At 38.6% G+C, this 20,143-nt stretch overlaps 1 protein-coding gene and 1 long non-coding RNA gene across 2 annotated transcripts; one reads left to right on the forward strand and one right to left on the reverse strand.

The window, feature by feature from the left end:
* Window positions 1-9,492: 9,492 nt before the first annotated feature.
* LOC124199490 lies at window positions 9,493-12,109 on the reverse strand. Its single transcript, XM_046595314.1, has 8 exons — window positions 12,015-12,109; window positions 11,603-11,942; window positions 10,980-11,540; window positions 10,750-10,905; window positions 10,557-10,688; window positions 10,173-10,492; window positions 9,929-10,109; window positions 9,493-9,864 (listed from the first exon to the last, which is right to left on the reverse strand). The coding sequence occupies exons 1-8, from the start codon at window positions 12,081-12,083 to the stop codon at window positions 9,575-9,577; spliced, it is 2,049 nt and encodes a 682-aa protein (XP_046451270.1). The 5' UTR covers window positions 12,084-12,109; the 3' UTR covers window positions 9,493-9,574.
* Window positions 12,110-12,606: 497 nt separating this feature from the next.
* On the forward strand, window positions 12,607-15,149 carry LOC124200383. Its single transcript, XR_006877292.1, has 3 exons — window positions 12,607-12,707; window positions 12,769-13,369; window positions 13,447-15,149. It is a non-coding gene; the product is annotated as an uncharacterized LOC124200383 (long non-coding RNA).
* Window positions 15,150-20,143: the final 4,994 nt, after the last annotated feature.

Raw genomic sequence — 20,143 nt, forward strand, 5'->3', positions numbered from 1 at the left:
TGTTGTTGGGTTTTTAACCCCGAGGAAATTGGCGGTTGTAGAGGGAGCAGTAGGGGAAAGATTTTGAAATCAGTTGGCTAAGCAAAATTGTTGAAAGATTTTGTGTTTTGGTGACGAGACCATGGATTTTGCTATAATTATTGTTTGTTTGTTTAGATCAAATCTTTGTACTGGATGGATCGATTTCGAATTGGTGTTAATTGAGTTGGAAGTGGAAGTTGGGTTTCGGTTTGGAATAAACTCAATTTTGAAAAATTGGAATTGCTTTTTTGTGGGTAAGTTACGGAATATTCTTTCCAATTTGTTACAGCAAGAAGCGAATGTTGTATATTCCACCCCGTCTTGACTGATTGAAGTCTAACAACCGAAACAAATGGCTGATGTCCGTTATTATCCAGTGGTGTTCGTAGGCATCTTTGAAATCCTTTCCCGTTCGTTGCGTTTAAGTGTTGGGCGGAATGGGAGAGGGTTTATGCCGTGAAACGTAGACCGATGTTGATGAGGAAGGAGGATAGGAGCTTGTTTATTTTGAATTGCGATTTTGAACCGAGATCTTACGAATCTTCAGGTCAAGGATCAAGAGCGTGGTGATATTAAGGGGAAGATTTTTGAGTTGAAAGAATTGCGAGATTTTTTACGGTGTAGAGTATAGAATGTTCAATCAATTAGGACGTGCTGGTTTGGATTTCCTTTGGCATGGCAAACGTGTTGACAGCTTAGGTTTGCTTCTGTGTAAATACGGTGTGCAAAAGAGTTGAGAAAGATATGGTTATTGCGGAGTCTATGAAGGCAAGCCGATGTGACGCGATCCTTTGAGCTGTGCCATGGGATGACTCCAAGTTTGGACTTCATCTGGACGCAGGGTTTTTTTGCTAATCGGCAAGTTGGTGAGGATTTTTCTTTGGAGGGGGGGGGGGGGGTTCAGGGATTGACGTAATTTTGCCCTTGTCAAGTTTGTTGTTGATTTTGTTACCTGAGGGGGAAAGAGCCTCATCTGTTGTTAGCATACCCACAGTATCATTTACGGCGCTGCTGGAGTGGCTGGTAGATTGTCGGTCTTGATCCGCTAGAGGAAAGGCATTTTAGTAGGTTTCTTATATCGGTTATGCATTGGTTACTTGGTAGGTTGGTGGATGATAGGGCTTTAATGACTGCACTGGATAATCTGAGAAGATGTGAATTTCTGGGGGGATAAGTCGAAGGCGTAGATTGCAGCTAGGGTTTAGTGGATGCCATGTAGTTCAACTGTGAAGATTCTAAATCCAGTTGTGAGTTTACATGATTCTGCCGGATTGATGGTGGAGATGAAGATTGTAGATGAGAACTGGGGATTTCTTGAGACGGAGCATTCATATGCGACAACGTCGGGTGGGCATAGTGATTAAAGGGGAATTGAAAGTAGACGCAACTGCTGAGGAGTTTGATTTTTCTTGGTTTTTATCTAGGAGGAACCATTTGACGATGAAGGGAAGGGAGCAGGTCATAGGCGGAGATTTTGGTAGGCCTTTTATTCCTTATGGATAGCAAAACAGAGAAATGCCATTAAGTTTTATTTTGGCGCACTTCATTTTCATTCTGTCATCTTATTGGCCAGGTTTCGGTTGAATTGAACAGGGATCTTTCAGATTTTTGTGTTTAACTGGACGAGATATTTTGAGGATAGCCAATTTCTCCTATTGGATATAGCTTTAGTCCTAGTTTCAGTATTAATTACTTCGATGGAGGTGGAAAGTCTTGAACTTAAGTTGATTTGATAATGATTTGTTTTCCGCAGACGATGAGGCCATAGTCCATCCTGCTTCTGAATAAGCTTTTGAAAAGGGTGGAAAGGGATTTAAGAGAGGGTGCGTTTGAAGATTTGGAGATGATGGAGAAGGCGTTTTTTATTTTGACGCAGTTATTAATGTTGGCAATGAGGACCACTCATCATTCCATACGTTCCAAACGTTTGACCTGATAATCTATTTTACATGAATTGAGGAGAAGGGAGCTGATAGAGTCAAGAATAGAGAGGGAGGTTGGGTCCAGTATTGAGCAAGAACAAGGCCCGGAGATATCATAATTGTGGCAGTAAAGATATGGCAGGAGAAGGGCTAGGTTGCGCCCTTCAGCTGGACTTAGCACTGAGGCCGGCTGCAATTTGTCTTTTGGCTTTGCGTAAGAAGTGTATATAGCTTCTGATCAGTAGCGGATATCAGAATATGAGCAGAGCGTCTGGGTGTATCCAACACTACATCGTCACGGAAGATCGCATCTGGAATACAGGTTTCAGCTGGTCATGTAAAAAAAATTTCAAAAAAAGTTTCACTCTCGTTCAGTAGTTCAGCTCTTTTTTCGGGCGATAGAGGGTTTTTGCGCCATTCCTTCTCGTTTTTTTTTGCCTTCCGTATCAAGGCGGGAGCCGTCAGCTTTAATATCAAGTCGAAAACCTTCAGCCTTGATGCTACCGATGCGTTGGATGGTGCAATGTCAAAAGCGCCATCCAACTAACATCTTTCTCTTCTTGCACCACCACATCCTGGTGATGGGGCAACTTTAATGTACTTGCGCCTCACTTCTGCAGTGATGGTGCAATCTTGCAAAAGTGTATAAAAACCCACGCTCTGTCTCTTCCCGGCAGAGTCGTCCTAGCAGTGTATCCCTAAACAGCATCAAATATAAGTATCTTTATTACAACTATACTCAGTGTTTGTGTTTTCTTATTGTAGTTAAGTGTTAGTTTTTCTTGAGATACGAATCATCACACTACGCGACAATTTCCTGGCAGTCGATATTCCACCAGGGGCGGCGGAGTTCTTTAGGGGATTTGGGGCTATGGTGGGTTGGGATAGGCGGAAAAGCTTTTTGCTGCTACATTGGATTGAGTCTGTGAGTTTTGGTTTGATTTTAGGTCGGACATTTCTTGGAAGGATTTAGAAGAGAGTGAGTCTTCGAGGTCTTTGTTCCACTGGAGCTAGCTGGCTTTGTCGAATATCCAGGTTGGAGGTCTCGAGGACAGGTGGATTGGGTCGGTGTTAAGAGTTTGAGAATTGAACAATTTTTTTGAGAGTTTAGAGCAAATAGGGATGATGTGATGATGGGGTCGTTAGTAAAGAGTTTACAGGAGGATGGGTTGATTCTGATGCCCAAATTAAAAGTAGTGATGAGTAATGCGTGAGTGTCTCTCTCCTATAGGTTGCAGGTGCGCAGTCCAACCCCCCCCCCTCTAATCAGTTCGACCTCTTTTACAGAGAAATTGGACCGCTTTAAAATTTCTTAAAAAGTGGGCCTATTTTGTAGGGTCCTTTTTGACGGGCCTATTCCATCGGTGTCTATTTCGACCGGTCCTATTTCTTGGGCTTCCCAAATACACAGAGTATATAAACTATAATGCATAATCTTGAAAATCATATGAACTTTTACGCTCTTACCGAACTTTTACCCCTTCGATCCTGTTATCATCGAATCACAAATCAGAATAACACCATTACGCAATCATCGTCATCATCCTTTTTTCTACTTTCTTCATCACCAAAACTGTCCGACTGATTGATCGACTACTTTTTATTTGGGAATCGAAAAGAAGAAAAAATCGTGCGTTTCGCTCCAAATATAAATAAACGTGCCTACAAAAAAATCATGATGATCAAGCCGTTCCGATTCCGAACCATTGAGATCCTGATTAAGTATCACGTATCTCCGTTTCTAGGTTTTTGAAAAAGAAAACATTTGATGAAGCTCCTGCTAACTCCGTCTGCTGGAAGCTCTCTGCATCCGAGAAAAAGTCGAAATAAAAAAGCTTGCGAGTTCCCCGACGCAGTTTCAGCAAAATGCCTTTATCGACGTCGCATAGCTAAGAGTCCCTCTGATGTTTCATTCGATTAGACTGCAGAGAGAAAAGAAAGAGGGGGAGTTGCAACCTGCCCTTACGTCTCGCAGCGTTAGGTTGACTTCTGAGTCTCCCCCAAGTCCGAGGCGAGTGGCGAGTGGAATCTGAGTCAAATTTTAATCACTGATGAGCTAATGTCGTGGACACAGGACCTTTAATCTTGCAAACCATGATATCTGGCATCATCCGAAAGTAAACATCGACGGAAAATTCGTCTCCATTTGGAACAAAGTTTTACCTTTTTCTGTAAACAAATCGCTGGAGTTAGTGATGCAACGTTGTGCTTTTTTGGGTTCGTTATCGTTATCGTAAATATTTTTTTCCGATTTCTCAATCGTTTCTTTGTTCGTTTCGTTAACTTTAACGAGTAGCGTTTCTTCGTTTTTTTGTGACTCGATAAGGGAAATAGCACTGTCGTTTTCCTTCAGGAAATGTAAGGTTTAAAATTGGCCCTTGACCTTGGAAACAGTGGAAAGAGCCTATCTTTTTGTAAAGGAAAAAACGATTTCAAGCAATTAACTCGTCAATTAAAATATTTTTTACATCTAACCTTTTTTATCATTTACGTACATTGGTTTCATAGCATACTTTAATCACGACATCATACAGAGATAGCAAGCCTCTTGGCCGTAGTAGGCCATGAAACCAAAGTACGTATACGACAACAAAGATTAGATTGAAAAGTGAATTCTTTTTTTTTTGCTTAATTTACGTTGATTGTTCTCAATTTTCGTGTGACGCTAAACCTATTAAGATCAATAAAAAAAATGGTTATCTTTAATTCGTATGTTTATTTGCTCCACACAAACAGGACACATTGTTATGGTGAACCTCATGATTGAAAACGTTTTCTTTGATGGAATTATTGATCTTTCTTGTCAAATTTTTAACAAGTACCAAAACCAGTTTGATAATTCAAAGCCACTTGCCAGGCGTTTTTGAATTTCTCCTTGCTTGTAACCGTAAAGTAATTTTTGGAATGCAGGTTGCGGCGAATAGGGAGATCGGCAACTCCTGTGTTCCTTCCAGAAAAAAAATCAAACTTCAATGTTGTACCTAGCCGATCCTTCAAGTTCCCTTTTCAGTGTGTCCAGGGGAATGAAGTGACTCCCAGGAAAATACTGTAAACGTCATTCACAGTTGCTTTGATCATCACATTTTCTCGTTGTACGTACACGATATAATATGAAAGGTACACTCTCGCGCTATCCCAGTCTTTTGGAAGAAACGGCGTTAGTAAAGGGTCCCAAAATTTCCCGCCAGGTCCGCTAGGTTAGGAGGCCCCTCGCCTCTCGGGGTATAGCAAAAATATGGGTTTTTCGTTCGTAATATATAAAATTACGAATCAATGGGTCCAGAAATTCATTTCATTAAAGCTTTATTGAATTCCCTATCCATAAATACCTAATTAAATATATTAGGCAATTTAATATATTTTAAATTCGTGATTGAAATTCACATTTTTTTTAAGTTATGCCCCAAAAAAAACAAATCAAATGTATTTTTTATTACTGATTTATGTTCATTCTATTTTAATTAATTTTCAAATCTATTTTTAATATTTTAAAATTCATATTTAATATTTTTAAAAATAGAATAAACAAAAATTTAAAAAGTTCAAATCTCGGCGTTCCAAAAAAATGAAAACTTTTTTAATTGACATTCAAATCGACGTTTTTCGTTACTTCTTTAATTATATGATAGGATAGGTAAATGATAGGAAATCATTAATAATCACCAATGAAATGATTTCATTGACGTCACGAGCTCACGACATTCGGTCAAAATTGACTTGCATGAAAAGTGATTCAAAGTGACATTAACTTTGAATTTTTCCCGCTTTATTGTACAGGATTTGGACAACTTTTTCCTTTTCTCGTCACTTGTCGAAAAATTGACGGTGAGCCTAAGGCTATTGAAATACGGTTATTCTTTTTTACCCGCAAAGGAAATTCCTGTCTGGTTTCATTCACATTTTTTTTTTTTGGGGGGGGGGAGGGGGGGCGGGAGACATAACCAGTGGCTAAATGAGCCTATTACTTCTTTTTCTTTCTTCCCACCTTTCGCTTTGTTCCTAGCCCCCAAAAATTAGGACCAAAAAGCCTAACATAGTTTCCGCATGACAGATAGGTGGCTTTTAGGTTGTTTGGATTTTTTTGGACCATACTGTATAGTGTTTCGCCCAAACAAAGTAACTTTCTTTTGGTTCGCTCTTTGCGACCTTGCGGCTGGTTTCAGGCTGAATCGCGCTCTTTTGGTGGCGTCTCCTTAAACGACTCCAGAGTCTAAAAGCGCGTTGTAGAATTCGTTCTCATCAGCCAGCTCAACCGGCGGCCCCAAAGTGCTAACTTTCTTGTGTTCAATGCAAAATTCAACATCTAACAAAGAAAAATTGAACAAACTTGAAAACGTCGACTTTTATTATAGTCGGACTCACCTGCAGTTCGCTGAACATAGTTATAACGAACTAGTATTTATTTCCCAATTCTAACATGGCAGAAAACTGCGTCAGATTTAAGCTCTGGGGGGTAGCGTTTTTCACTTTATTTGGGCGTAAGTTACGTCTCTATAATATTAGTTGAATTTCATTTTTAAGTGAAAAAGCTTAAATGCGTTTGGGGGACATCTTGATTCCCGTTGGAACGACAATAATTATCGTAGCCGCAGTTAAGTATGCCCGTGTGTCCACATCCCCCTGATGCTTACATGACTTGAAACGTTATCTCGTCTGTGGAATCAATGATCTTGTTTTTAGCTACACCCTCAACCGGTTTTTTAGCTTTCACTTTCTAATCCCGTTCATTATTATAGGAGTAGTTATTATCCATCTCCTGTTTCTTCATCAAAACTGAATAAAAAACGGGACTCGCCTGGTTTGTTGGGCAATTAAAATACGATAGTAAATAAGTAAACGGAACAGTAAAAAAGAATTATGAATCCATGATACCTTTGAACGTTACTTACTGCAACGGTAACGGAGCTTAGGAGAAGATTGATTTCGTTTTCAGATGTCAACATGTCATTGTCCAATGGTGACATAACAACAAAATCACCCAGTCCATAAAATTTAGCGATTGAATGGCATTTGAAGATGAAAATCATGGCTTTTGTTCATCAAAGATTGAAACACTTGGTTTTTTTTCTACAAACGATTCTTTTACCCAATGATGTGTTAAAACAAAAGTTTGTCCTGTAATGTTTTTCAAGTGTAACTACATTTAAAAGAAATACATTTTTAGTGTCACTTTATTATATAACCTGCAAAGCTGATGTCTTCAGACGAGGATTTCCATTCTCCATTTAGATAAATAATTAGATTTTAAACAAAGTAAAAAAAAATATTTTTATTAATTACGTCTGCGAAATATAACAAATTCATTCCAATTATGAATGGATGTGTGTATTGGCCCTTCAGTTTTCGAGACCACCCTAAAAAAGTAGGTTCGAAAAATCCGCATTGAACAACCGCCATCATTTATGGCCATATGAAATTCATCTCTTCTCTTTTTTATTTTGAATAAATCTTGAAAATGATCGTCAAACGATACAGTCTCAAATATTTCGCATATAAACATGAACTGATATAGATGACGAGAAATCTTTACTATTCGTTCAAATTGACGGAATGCTGATGACTGAGATTTAAAAAGGATAGATTATTTCTTTAAATTGTGTAGAACCTACCATTATCCACTTGAACACATTTACCTTTACCAACAAGTTTCTAATATTAAGTATTGTGGTTATTTCCCCAGTAGCTCATATCTTATCGATGAAATATTACACTGTTTGAAACTGGATATGGACTGATCATTTGAATTTTAAAAAAATTCGTTCCCCGACATCGAAAACTATTGGCATTGCCACTGCTGGTGTCTTTGTGATAGTAAAAGGGACGAAAATGTAGTTTCACATTTCTTTCTTTAGCTGTTATAAATAACCATGTTTGGCTTCATAACGCATACACCAGTATTATTCCAGTGTCGCAATCTCACGAATAATTCTAGAATAATGCACTAAATGGCGCATCTTTGGAATTATGTCCAGATTAAAACAATTTTTAAAATTTCAAGAAATTCATCAACAATTCTTTCGTAACAACTCTAAATTTGAATATGGAAGAATTAAAAATAGGTCTGCATAAGTTAAAAAGAGTTTAAAAACAATCCCATGCCATGTCATCCTTTGGAATTGTTAACCAATAAACAAGAAGCAACAGCGCTTCTTGGTATCAAATGTTCCGCCTAGGATGTGGAACCAGTAAATAAGTTGTTTGTTTGTTTTTTATTTTAAAATTTTAAATATTGAGGTTCAATTTCAGATGGCTTATCTCGAGTTCTTATATTGGAATTTTTCAATTAGACCGTTTAGCTCTTCTAAAGTAAAATTGTTTTCTTGAAAATGTATTATGCAAGCAATTCACAAAAGTAAATGATAAAACACTTTTTGATATTTCGTGCATCAAATCTGGGACACAATCACCAATTTCATGAAAGTGAAAAGTTCAAAATACAATTAATCTTAATATCATTAGACCAATGTTATAAATCAGGATCAAGGAGTCCAGTACAGTTCCTTATTTCTAGGAATATGGTCACAATAAAAAAAATTTCTTTGATATCCTCTCTAGTTGCAGGCAAAACAAACTCTTTAAGAACCGATTTGCGAACATTGACTAATGCTCACAATTGACAATCGTCGAACATTGGGAAGTTGCCGGAGGTCATGGTGCGTAGACATTGGGAAATTTAATTTGTTTAAATTTGTCTTATGTTTACCTATAAACTATTAAAGAATAATCAAATCGTTGAGAAACAAATATTTTTTTGTTAACTGTAAAACATATTGTATGCACTAGACAAGTGATAACCAACTTGCCTTGGGCAAGAGCATGTTGAGTTGTTGCCCTCCTCGAGGAGAGGAAAAGCTCAAAATAGGATAGTCTTACTTGTCCAGACCAATCTAACCAGAACCAGTCGATCATGTCTGACGAAGGGGTTTGACCTCAGTTGTTCAGTGATGTGCTTTAGGAACAAAACGGTAGTGATGCGGTTCATACCAATAAATTTGATACCGGTGACGGTCAAGAAAGAAACCCCTATCAAATATCTTGCGGGGCAAAACCAGTTTTTCCCGGGTATTTTTCACCAGTTTTAAGATAAAACCCCGTGTTTTCCCCTGGTGAATAACCGCTTCTTTGCGTGCGGAAAACGGTTTAAAACTAGTATTTATAACCGTTTTAGAACCCACCTTCCATATAATACTGAGAGGTAGTACAGTGAGCAAAAAGGTGAAGAAAATCGGTATTTTACTGGTGGTAACTACGATTTATAAGCCAACCTTCCGTTAGAAAAAAAGAGGTAACACAGCGAGCAATAAGGTGAGAAAAACCGGTAATTTTCTGGTAGTAACTACGACTTATGAGCTAGAATTCAAAAATGGTTCCAGGTACCCTACTTTTTAAAACTACTGAGCTTCCCCTTCTTTTATTCAGATAGTTTACTATTAAGTTAAAAAGACGAAAATTGAATTGAGAAACCATCAGCGTTTATTGCGTTTTGTCTTTGCATATGAAACAACCTTAAATAAAACCAAATTACGAGTAACTGCTAAAAGCGAAATTATAAAATGACAATTTTCTGACTTTAGAACGACACTGGCAAAGAAAAAACGTCAATTCAAGAGGTTTGAAACGGTGTTGAATCTTCAATTACAAAGATCTGGTGCTCGAGCAAAAGCAGGCGGAGGTTTAAAATTAACAACTTCTTTTTCTAGAATAGTCATGTAGTTGTAGAGAATAACCGCGTCATTGTCATCATTTGCATTTGGAAGCTGAGGAGCATCTGCTGACGCATCCGTCTCCAAGGCACCTCGCACATTATTCTTCTTCTTGTAGTTTTTGGCATTGTATTTCCGGCAGTTTTTAATCATTTCAATTAGCCTCCAATTATCAACATTTGCAGTGTTCCGCGAAAGATTAAAAATGTCGAGAGCAACTAAAATAGGAGAAAAATAGAAGGAAATAAGGGCTGTATGTAAGCGCAAACAAAAGATGCTTACCTCCTATAACTGAAAGCATATTCATCAGACCAGAGAGTCCGGGCCTTAAGTCATTGACCCGACCAACACTACGCCACTGCATTTTCTGACTAGTTTCGTCACATAAAAACAAACGATACGCCTGGTTTACAAAAGCGCCTATTGATTTGGACGCCTTATATCGCTCAGATATGAAGAAAACCTGTGGAGAAAATAAGATACAAAATTAATTTTGAAATTTAAAAAAAAATTAACAGCTTCTAACCATGCTTATTGCAATTGTTTTGTCCGGGAGAGCTGTGTTGGTAGCAATGAGTTTTTCTACTGTATCGCAAGAAACACTTCCGAAGTTGGACTCCACGATCCATCTATGGTAGTTGGCGTGCTTGGTAGCTTTTAAGGGCAAATCATTTTTGAAAGACTCCTCCATTCTTCTAGAAACGGAATCTAACTTTTCGATTACTTTACTTCCAAGCCCATCGAGCTTCTTTTCTACTTGCTCAATGGCTCTCATCAATGTCTGAACGTCGAATGATGAAAACGCCTGAGATGACTGATAGCCATTCAATTGCAGGAGATCGCCACCTGTGCGAAAAGGTTTCAATAATATAAAAACACTTGGAAAAGCACGAAAATGAGGTTCAATTACCGTTTGCCCATGACAGTGGAGTGTCATTATTTCTGTTCGAGCTACGTGTGTAAACAGCATCCAACCTCGGGAACTCATCAAAAGTAGTAAAAGATGGAGGACTTTCCAACTCTTTGTCATGATGGCCAACACCTACCAACAACAAAATAGTCAATGGAATACGAAGTAGTAAAGTGACGAAAATAAAATTTACCAATATTCGTTGAACGTGTTATAACGTCGTTGTTTTGAGTGCCATTCAAATATGCCCCATGTCCACGAGTTTGTGTTTGTGAAATGGACGGCAAAGCGTTGGAACCCTGAATATCAATATTATTCAGATTCTGCTCTTCTTCATCTTGTACGTGGCCTGTTTGCAAATTGAGACGACATATAAACATGAACATCATATATATATTCAATTAAATGAAAAAAAATAATCACTTGTAGACGGTAAAGGTGCTCCATTGTTGACCATTCCACTTGCTTTGTTAATAGCTCCACATAATGCTGCTTCAGTTCTTGTTCCAACATCATGCGGTTGTGGACTAGGAATAACGGACGGACGAAGAATACTGCTGCCGACACCACTGCTCCCATGGGGCGCCGGTACAGCTGCATTCGGAACTGGCATGGATGAGTTGTTCAATGAAACCAACTCAGAGTTGGTGGTGATGTTGCCCACACAAGCTCCAACATTTAAGTTCGTTGGGAAATTTTCGAAATCAAACGGGGTGTTCGACTGACAAGATCTTAAGCTTTGAGTCCTGATGGCAACAGCTGGATTGAGGTTGGAGCTGGACGATGGTGTCTCTATTAGAGAATTATTATTCGTACTTCTTTCCTTGCCTTTTCCGGAAACCTTCTCTTCCAATGGACGCTTCTGAGCTGCCTTCCTTAATCCTCTGCCCAAAATACGATCACTGTCGGAAATAAAAGCGTCTGACAGTATGGGTTGACGATTAGCTGCAGCTTTGGCGGCCTTTATTGCTTTCGTAAATTTAACTGCATAAATAAACATTACGGTACAAACAGGTGTGTAGAAACAAATACATTAATTAACTTACCAGCCTTGGTTTGGTTTAAAATGGCATGAATATCATATTCCATCCACGACTCGAATGGTATTTGGAATCTTCTGAATGTCTTCTCTCCCCAGTCAATCGGACTTTTACCCCCTACTGTGAATCTGGGTTGAGGATAAAGTAGATATTCCATGTTTCTCGAAATCCATCCAGTTGGGATAATACCGTGCACTTGTCGCTGTATGCGGTCTTCTCCACATTCCACTGTGGTAACAATGAAAAACTTCACTTCACTCGATGAGTTACCTCTAAGTGGATGACTACCAACTTCAGGCAAAATTTCATTGTACTTTCCCTTCCAGAATTGCTGAATTCTTCCAACCTGAGATAGAAATCATTAGTTACAGTAAAGTGAACAAAAGTATTATGTTTCTAAAATTTCAAAGAAAAATACCTGAAATGTTTCTTCGTCAGATGAAAACGAAACATCTTGTGGTTCATCACTGTCACCAGAGGATGACATCTTCAATATAAAACGCTATATTATCCTGAAAAAGAACCATTAAGAAGTTAATTAACCGATTAGTTTTGCAACCACGTGTAAAACATGTGATTACCACGTGAGAAATTCACAAAAATCGAATGACGGGAAAAAGTAAAAATCAAATATGAAATATGTCATCTCACAATCAATTTAAGTTTTGAAACGTGAAGTTTAAAGCACAAATCACATATTTTGATGAAATTTTACCTGAAAAATCGTCGAATGAGGCACCTTTATTTGCCGTTTTCAACTAGAATAGTTGTGTCAAATGTCCAAGTTGTTACCGTTCAGTGATGTTCAAACTAATCAAATACTGTTGATTGCTGGATACTTTAAACGTGAGCCCAAGAAAAAGGCTGGTAACGTAACAGCGGAATATTCAAGAATCTTACAAAGAAAAGCACGAAAGTACATCGACGAGTGGCTTATAAAAGGTGTCCCACCAGTTACGTTTGATAAATTAGCAAGATCAGCTCCATGGATTTTTGAAAAGTTGAGGAAGTGAGTTGACAAAGTCTGTAGTTGAAGAAAACATATCAACCCAGCCATGTCAATCGACATCAAAGTCAACACCTGTTCCAGGAAACACAACTACACTTAATGGTAACCCAATCTAGTACCGTTTCCTTACATTATTTATTATTAACAACATATACTTCATTAGGCTACCAGCATACATCGCAGGATACTTATGAACAAGAAGGTGGAACGTCACACATTGCTGAACTGTTGTTTAGTGAAGATGATGATGATGATGGAGATGATACGTCACATGAATTTGAAGGAATGCCAGCTAATTTTTTATGTGGTGGGGAGTATTTGGAAAAAACACTGACTCTCAAGAAAATTTTACAGCATTTTGCAGTGTCGACGAATCAAAAGAAAAGTCATATGACATACTTGTTGAAACTTTTGATTGAATATCAGCCTCTTCCAGCCTACGACTCATTGCCAGCTACAGGCCAGCAGTTACTTTATATAGATGGGAGAGATGTAGTGAATCAAAGAAGCGCACAAACCTTGAATTGTCACAAACACCTAGCTCTACTGAACAACCGACGAGAAAAAAAAAGAGAAAACCGATACCTTTACCCCCTGTTATAAATTTGGACGACGAGGGCAATACCCTATACGTGCACTTTGGGCTAGAAAACGCATTATGTGGTGATTCTGTTGGCATCTATTTTAAACACGCGGATATTCTCCAGTATGCTGGCATCTATAGGACAAATCCTGAAGCTTTGCCCTTTTGTTTAAGAAACAAGGTAATTTTTGTTTTTATTTGATGAAACAGTTGGCAAAAAGTCGTTTATTTCTGATCTCCTTTATTTTGTTTTCCCAGATTTACAAGATGGATAAGAAAGTTGAAGTGGAGCAGGCCAAAGCATTTCTTCAAGGCCGTCGCTTGGATGATACGGACAACGCAGTTTTGATCTCTCGTCATGTGACACACTTTGAGGTGGATTTAAGTGCGGATGGAGTTCAGTTTTTCGACAATTCAGAACAGTCTGAATGCATCCCTATCTGTATGATAGTCCATTCAGTGAGTGAGTCTACTGATCTATCCAAGTGCAAGCGTATTTTACTTAAAGTGCGAAAACCTGTTATTATTGGCGTTGCTCATTGCAAAACAAAACCAGACGTGAAGAAATTCCTTGCCCCTTTGATTCAAGAATTAGTGCGACTTGATCCGACGAATCTGGATGACCAAGTTACTGCTGGTCGACAATTTACAGTGTCAATTCGGTGCATCATAGCCGATTGGCCTATGCGATCGTATCTTAAACGAATAAAGGGACATTCAGGTTATTGGTCCTGCGAACGCTGTATTCAGGAAGGTGTACGATGCATTTATCATCCCACAGTGCCACTCAAAGCAGGAGAAGAGCCGAAAACTAGTATTCAATTTTTGGAACTGAACGCCCCCCCCCCCAAGAACTGATGAGGATTTTTTGTCATATTGTGAAAGCGATGAAAGTAGAGATAACCACATAACTAATATTAACGATATTAGTCCATGTGTTGAATTGAATGTTCCAATGGTTACTGCATTCCCCATTGAACCGATGCATACAATGTATGCATGTTGTTTTGGCAGATTACTAAAGGGAATAGTATCAGTTCAAAAGGAGGGTAAAATAAGCAAAAATCTTTTGTCTTTAATAGATTCGAGACTGCGACTTTTCAAAAAGTGCAAGCCATTTGAGTTTGACAGATACCTTCGATCACTTAAAAATTGCGTAAACAAGTATAAGCATCATGAATTAAGAGATTTGTTGATTTACTTTCTTTTTCCAGTATTTAGTGGCATTTTGAGTGAAAAACAATTTAACAACTTAATGTTGCTTCAATATGCGATGCTCTTAATGGGAGGGTTTAACCCAAACCCGGTACCAAAAGAGAATGCCTTGCGAGCATCGCGTGTTTTGAAATTTTTTGTTCAGCAACTTATCGATTTTGGCTATCCAATCAGGCCGACTACACACGCAGTTATTCATCTTCCGGAAGACGTTATTCATTTTGATTGTGGAATTGAATCTTTGAGTGCTTTCCCTTACGAAAATTTCTACAGATTCTTTAGAAACATTCTTTCTTCGGGAAATAAACCTTTAGAGCAGATAAGAAACAGATTAGTATAAAGATCGAAGTATCTTTTGCCCACTTCTTCTGATGGAATGATCATTAATTCATCACAACAGCTTTTGTTGGGAAAAGAGCAAGAAATGAATTCTAGTAACAAGGTCGTTTTAAGTTTCAAAAATGAAAAAGGGCCCGAGAAGGAGAAAAAAATCACGTTCCACGATTTCGTTTTATCAAACAAATTCCCTAACAATGTTGCTCTAATGAAAAACGGAAATGTAGTCGTCTGTACTGATGTCATCGAAAATCCCCCGGAAAGTAAAGTGTTGCTCATCATTGGTTCCAAATTTTCCTTAAAAAAAGATGCGTTCCATTATCCTTATCCCTCATCTACCTATGGGACTCATATTGTTTCTAAACTTGAAAATAGAATAGGTGAATGGAATTAAAATTGCTTACAGGGGAAAAAGTTCTACTGTTTCTTACAACTTCACAAGATTTATGTTTACATTCTTTTAAAAATCAAGCAGCATTTTCAAATTTTAATGCAAGATTCTGATCATATGAAACTGCTGAGCATGCTGAGGAGCATTCCCTATGAGTTGTTTCTCATTTTTACAGGGATGGGTCTCATAACAAAAAAAGGACGGTGGAAAGAACCAGTTAAAAACTGAGTAAAACACGGTATTTAAACCCGTTTCTCAAAATGATAGTGAAGGGGAAAAATACCCTTTTTTAACGGAAAACTGAAGGTTCTTAAACAGTGGAAATCACTGAAACTGAAAATTTACCACGTTTAAGTACTAGGGACGTGGATCGTCAACTGATTCAACTTGGAGATAAGAATTATGAAATTAATTTGGAAAATCTTTTATCGGCGAAAGCATCAGAGCCACGCAAAGACTTCACTGCGGTCGATATATTTCATTGTGGGGAAATGACTGGGGAAATCCCCATTCGGCCCTTCCCCAAGGAGTAGCTCATTACCTTAATCATATGCCCTGTCCCGTAATGCAAACGATCTCAATGGATTTATTGAATTGTGTATAACTATACCTATATCATGCAGGTAGTTTTAAAGATCCGGAAACCACGTCATAACCGATTAAGTTTTTCATGAGCTCCGTCTGAATGAGAAAGGTGAAGTCAAAGTTTAATTGATTACCTGGTTTTGAACCAGAAACATTGCTAAGGCCCCCCCCCCTTTCAAGACTTTTTAGCTACAAAGAGAGAGAATGCCAAAGTGCGAAGACGATTCGAAAACCATGCAAGGTTTCACCGGAAGTAATCAACAACGAAGAACAATTAAAGATTGTCTGCATTATTCAGCTACAAATGGAAGCTTATTGTATTGTCTACCTTGCTCTATTTTTTGAAAAAAAAAGTAATTTGGCCTCTTCAGTCGGATTCTGTCATCTGTGACAAAATTTTCATCAAAAACTGAATGAGTACGAAGGCTCATCAGATTATCGTAATGCAATTACAACATTTTTTTTCTTTTGTGCGATTAATTTAATGGTCAAGCATGAATCGACAGTCAGTTTGTTGCTCCTACATAAGAGAGAAATCATATTGGAAATCATTTAGTAATCGATTACTATCATCAATAAATAATAAATAATAAATTCTTCTTGTCACTGAGAGGTCATGACTTCCGTGGTTCAAACGAAATCATTGGTTCTCCCCAAAACGGCAATTAACTTGGTTTGTTAGAAATAATTGCTTAATACTCGTCGCTTCCTCTTTTGAGCACATGGTGCTACTCCTCCAGTGCAACTCTGTCAGCATTCGTCTTGCTGTCATCTACCGCCCGCCACCCCTGTCCACGAAGTGTAGTGACGGCCAGTTTCTGTCAGATTTCTCTGATTTTCTACAACTTCTGGTGTTAATGGGTAGCAAGCTGCTTATCGTCGTTGCAGACGTCGCGAAAAACGCCACTGCCCGCAAATTTCTTTCCCTTCTCGACTCTTATGGCCTTACCCAAAACTTCCACAACCCTACGCATCTTGATGGCCACACGCTTGATCTGGTGATCTCGCGCCCTAGTGACAATGTCGTCACTAACTGTGTGGTCTCTGCTCTGATTTAAGACCATTTTGCTGTACACATGTTGGTTTGTGCTCACCGGCTGGTCCGGCCACAAAAGAAGATTACGTATCGGGAGTTGCACCGCATCGATGCCGACCTCTTCTTATCCGAACTTCTCACTCTGCCTCTTTTCGTCGCACCATCAGATAACCCTGATGAGCTTCTGCTGCTTCTCTGACCTTTTTTTCTGTCGACAAACATGCACCTTTGCGGTCAAAAGTTATCACAGTACGACCACTGAACCCTTGGGTTTCTGATGAAGTTTTCGATATTCGAAGGAAATGCAGGTCTGTTGAGCGCTGGTGGAGGCACCGTAAGAAGAAGCTGATTGCGTTAGAGGTGAACGGAGAGATTGTTCGCAATATTTTAACGGTGAAGCTTCGTCTGCTTAAGAGGGACAAAACTTTTTTCCTCAATGAGAAGATAGCCGAGGCTTAGGAGAAGAAATCGCTATTCAGCATCGTTGACTCGTTTCTTCAAAAAAAGACTGGCCTCAAGCTGCCGCAACACGACTCCCTCTCCGGACTGGTGGAGCGCTTCGGCGATCACTTTCTAAAGAAGGTTACAGACATTCGAACCAGTCTGGACTCCACCTCCTGTTCTTCTGCTACTAAAGTTCCAAGAAATATTCCTCCTATTTCCCTCTTTGAATGTGTGTCCGTTGATGAAATATCTTCTCTCTTATTAAAGAATGTCCCTCCAAGTCTTTTTCTTCCCGTAACCCGATTCTCACCTCCCTTCTTAAGAAATTTGCTGATGTTTTTTGCTATTCCTATCACTTCCATAGTAAATCTGTCTTTGTCGTCTGGCGTCTTTCCTAATGAAATGAAGCTTGCTTTTGTTACCCCCCTTCTGAAGAAACCAGATCTCTGTGTTGACGAACTGAACAACTATCGTCCCGTGTCTCTTCTCTCTTTCTTATCCAAACTAATTTAGCGTGTGGTAGCCAAACAATTTTCAAAGCACCTTACAGCCTGTGACCTCTACGTCTCAGTTCAGTCAGCTTACAGGCCTAACCATTCATTGGAAACGGCACTGCTCAAGGTTGTTAATGACCTGCTATTGGCTGTGGACAGTTGCAATGATGTCGGCCTGGTCCTTCTTGACCGCGGCTTTTAATACCATCGACCACGTAATACTCTTACTCAACCGACTTATGTGCTGCTTTGGCCTGTCGGGCTCTGTCTGCTCCTGGATTTAATCTTATCTCTCTGGTCGTCGCCAATCTGTTTATATTTCTGGCAAAAACACTGTCGCTGTCCTCCTTCTTTTTGGTGTGCCACAGGGATTGGTTTTCGGTCCCGTTCTGTTAATTTGTACAACAGTCCAATCCACTAAATAACTGAAAAGCACACCATCAGTGACCATTTCTATCCTGATGATGAGCAGATTTACTCGTCCTTCCCTCTTTAGCCCGACCATTCTGGTCAACGCAGGGCCTTCTCCAGGATATCTAATTGGATGGCTGACAAAAAGATAAAGTTTAACGACTCGAAAACTGCTGCATTGGTCGCCTGCAAGAAGGCCAGTCTACGCCAGCTAGAGTACCTCCCCCTGGTGACTGGAGACGCCTCAGTCTCTCCATCAGCTTCCGTCCACAATCTCGGTGTTACCATCGACCGCCACCTCACTATGCAGGCTTTAAAAAAGATCCAGTTGAACGTTTTATTAGTTTTATACCATTGTCTGGTCACTCAGGGGCTGCAATAAATGATTTAGTCATGTAAACACTTGAGAAGCTCCATATTTCTATTGAAGACTGTTTGAATTCAACGGAGCTTGGGTTGATTTTTTTGGTCCATTTTAATTAATTTACAATTTTTTGTCTGCTTCGACTCACGGTTGGGAGGGATTATTATTTCACCTCGACGGTAAGGTACCAAAGTGTCTTTCGGCAACGAGATGGTGTGCTCGGGCATATTCTGTTGCTGCTCTACGTGAAGGATATCCGTTGTTTAGAAAGTGCTCGATGAAATCGCAGTGTAGAAGACACGAGTTTTACAGGGCAATAAAAAATTAATGCTTATAATTTTCACGAAATCTTTGATCATCTTATCAGTGAACTGAACAGAAGAAAACAAGCCTATATTTTGATATAATTGGGTAGTTTCAGTTGGAAACTTTAAATCACCTGCAAAACTTACCCAAAACAACAGATTTGTGTAAAATTGCTGCTTAGACTCGAAAAAATGCTCAAACATTCAAATTTTAACAGAAAAGGAACAAAGAAATGGATAAACTGCCTTTTTAAACTTTTCCGTGGATCGTGGTTATGGGGAAGTTGTTTTTTGTTTTTTGTTTTTTAATATTTGTTTGTTGTTTTATAATAACTTTAGTCTAACGGTTGTGAACAGGGAACCTACAACGTTTTATCTGAAGCTGTTTTGGCGGTGTGTACTGTAAGCTAGTCTAGCTTACAGTCTAGCTTAGCTAGACATCTGAACACATGCAGTGGTTATTTCTAAAATGCGTGTCATAGTTTGCATTCCTTGTTTATTTTCTGAAAATTTTTTGGGTTCGTTGTAAGGGCAACATAATTGTTGTTACTGCTGCTTCAAGTGTCTGTATACCGTATTTTTCTAAACTGCTTCTAGAAGACACAGAATTCAGAAGTTGTCACTGAAGTGGTATTCTAGTGCGAATGTTAGGTCTCCTGTTTCACGCCAAGTTCAGGTCCATAGTCAAGAAGTCATTTTTCCAAGAAGTCAGCACCAAGAAGCCATGGCTTTTAATCAACCCATGAGGTCTGGCTTCTTTGTTCCCAGTGTCTGGCTTCCTGGATTACAATGTCTAACTTTTTTTCCAAGATAGATCGGTCCAAGAAGCTACAGTTAGTCTTCTAAAAAAACCACATTTTTTTTAAATTTAAACTACACTTAGTTGTTCAAAAGAAACAATGTTTTAAATAAAATTCTTCTACTCAACTATCACAAAATAATGACATGTGGTAATGGAAATACTAAGCAGTTTTTCGCATATTTTAGAGCTTCTTTGTACACTTATTATAGAAAGTTTTAGTTTATTTTCTTGTAAAAATAATAACAGTTTTAAAAAATCTCTGGTAAAATCGTGATTTAAAAAGAATTATATCATTTTGATTTTTAAATTTTGCCAACGACGTTATAAGATCAAAGAATGTTAAACCAGTGATCCAAACGTCAGAAAAAAAGGAATTGACATTTTTTAAAAGTCAGTCAAACGTCACGAAATATTCTTCCGTTAAAGAAAAATATGGGAGTGGCAATTTGTTCAATTTTATTGTAAATAATTCTCCTTCATGCTTCCATTATTATTCTCTTTCAAAATTCATCCACTGTGTGAGTCCTACTCTCATGCACATCCTCTTTTCACGCCCCGGGTCCCAACGGTAC

Source organism: Daphnia pulex, chromosome 8 (genome assembly GCF_021134715.1).
Source record: "Daphnia pulex isolate KAP4 chromosome 8, ASM2113471v1".
Taxonomy (NCBI): Eukaryota; Metazoa; Arthropoda; class Branchiopoda; order Diplostraca; family Daphniidae; genus Daphnia; species Daphnia pulex.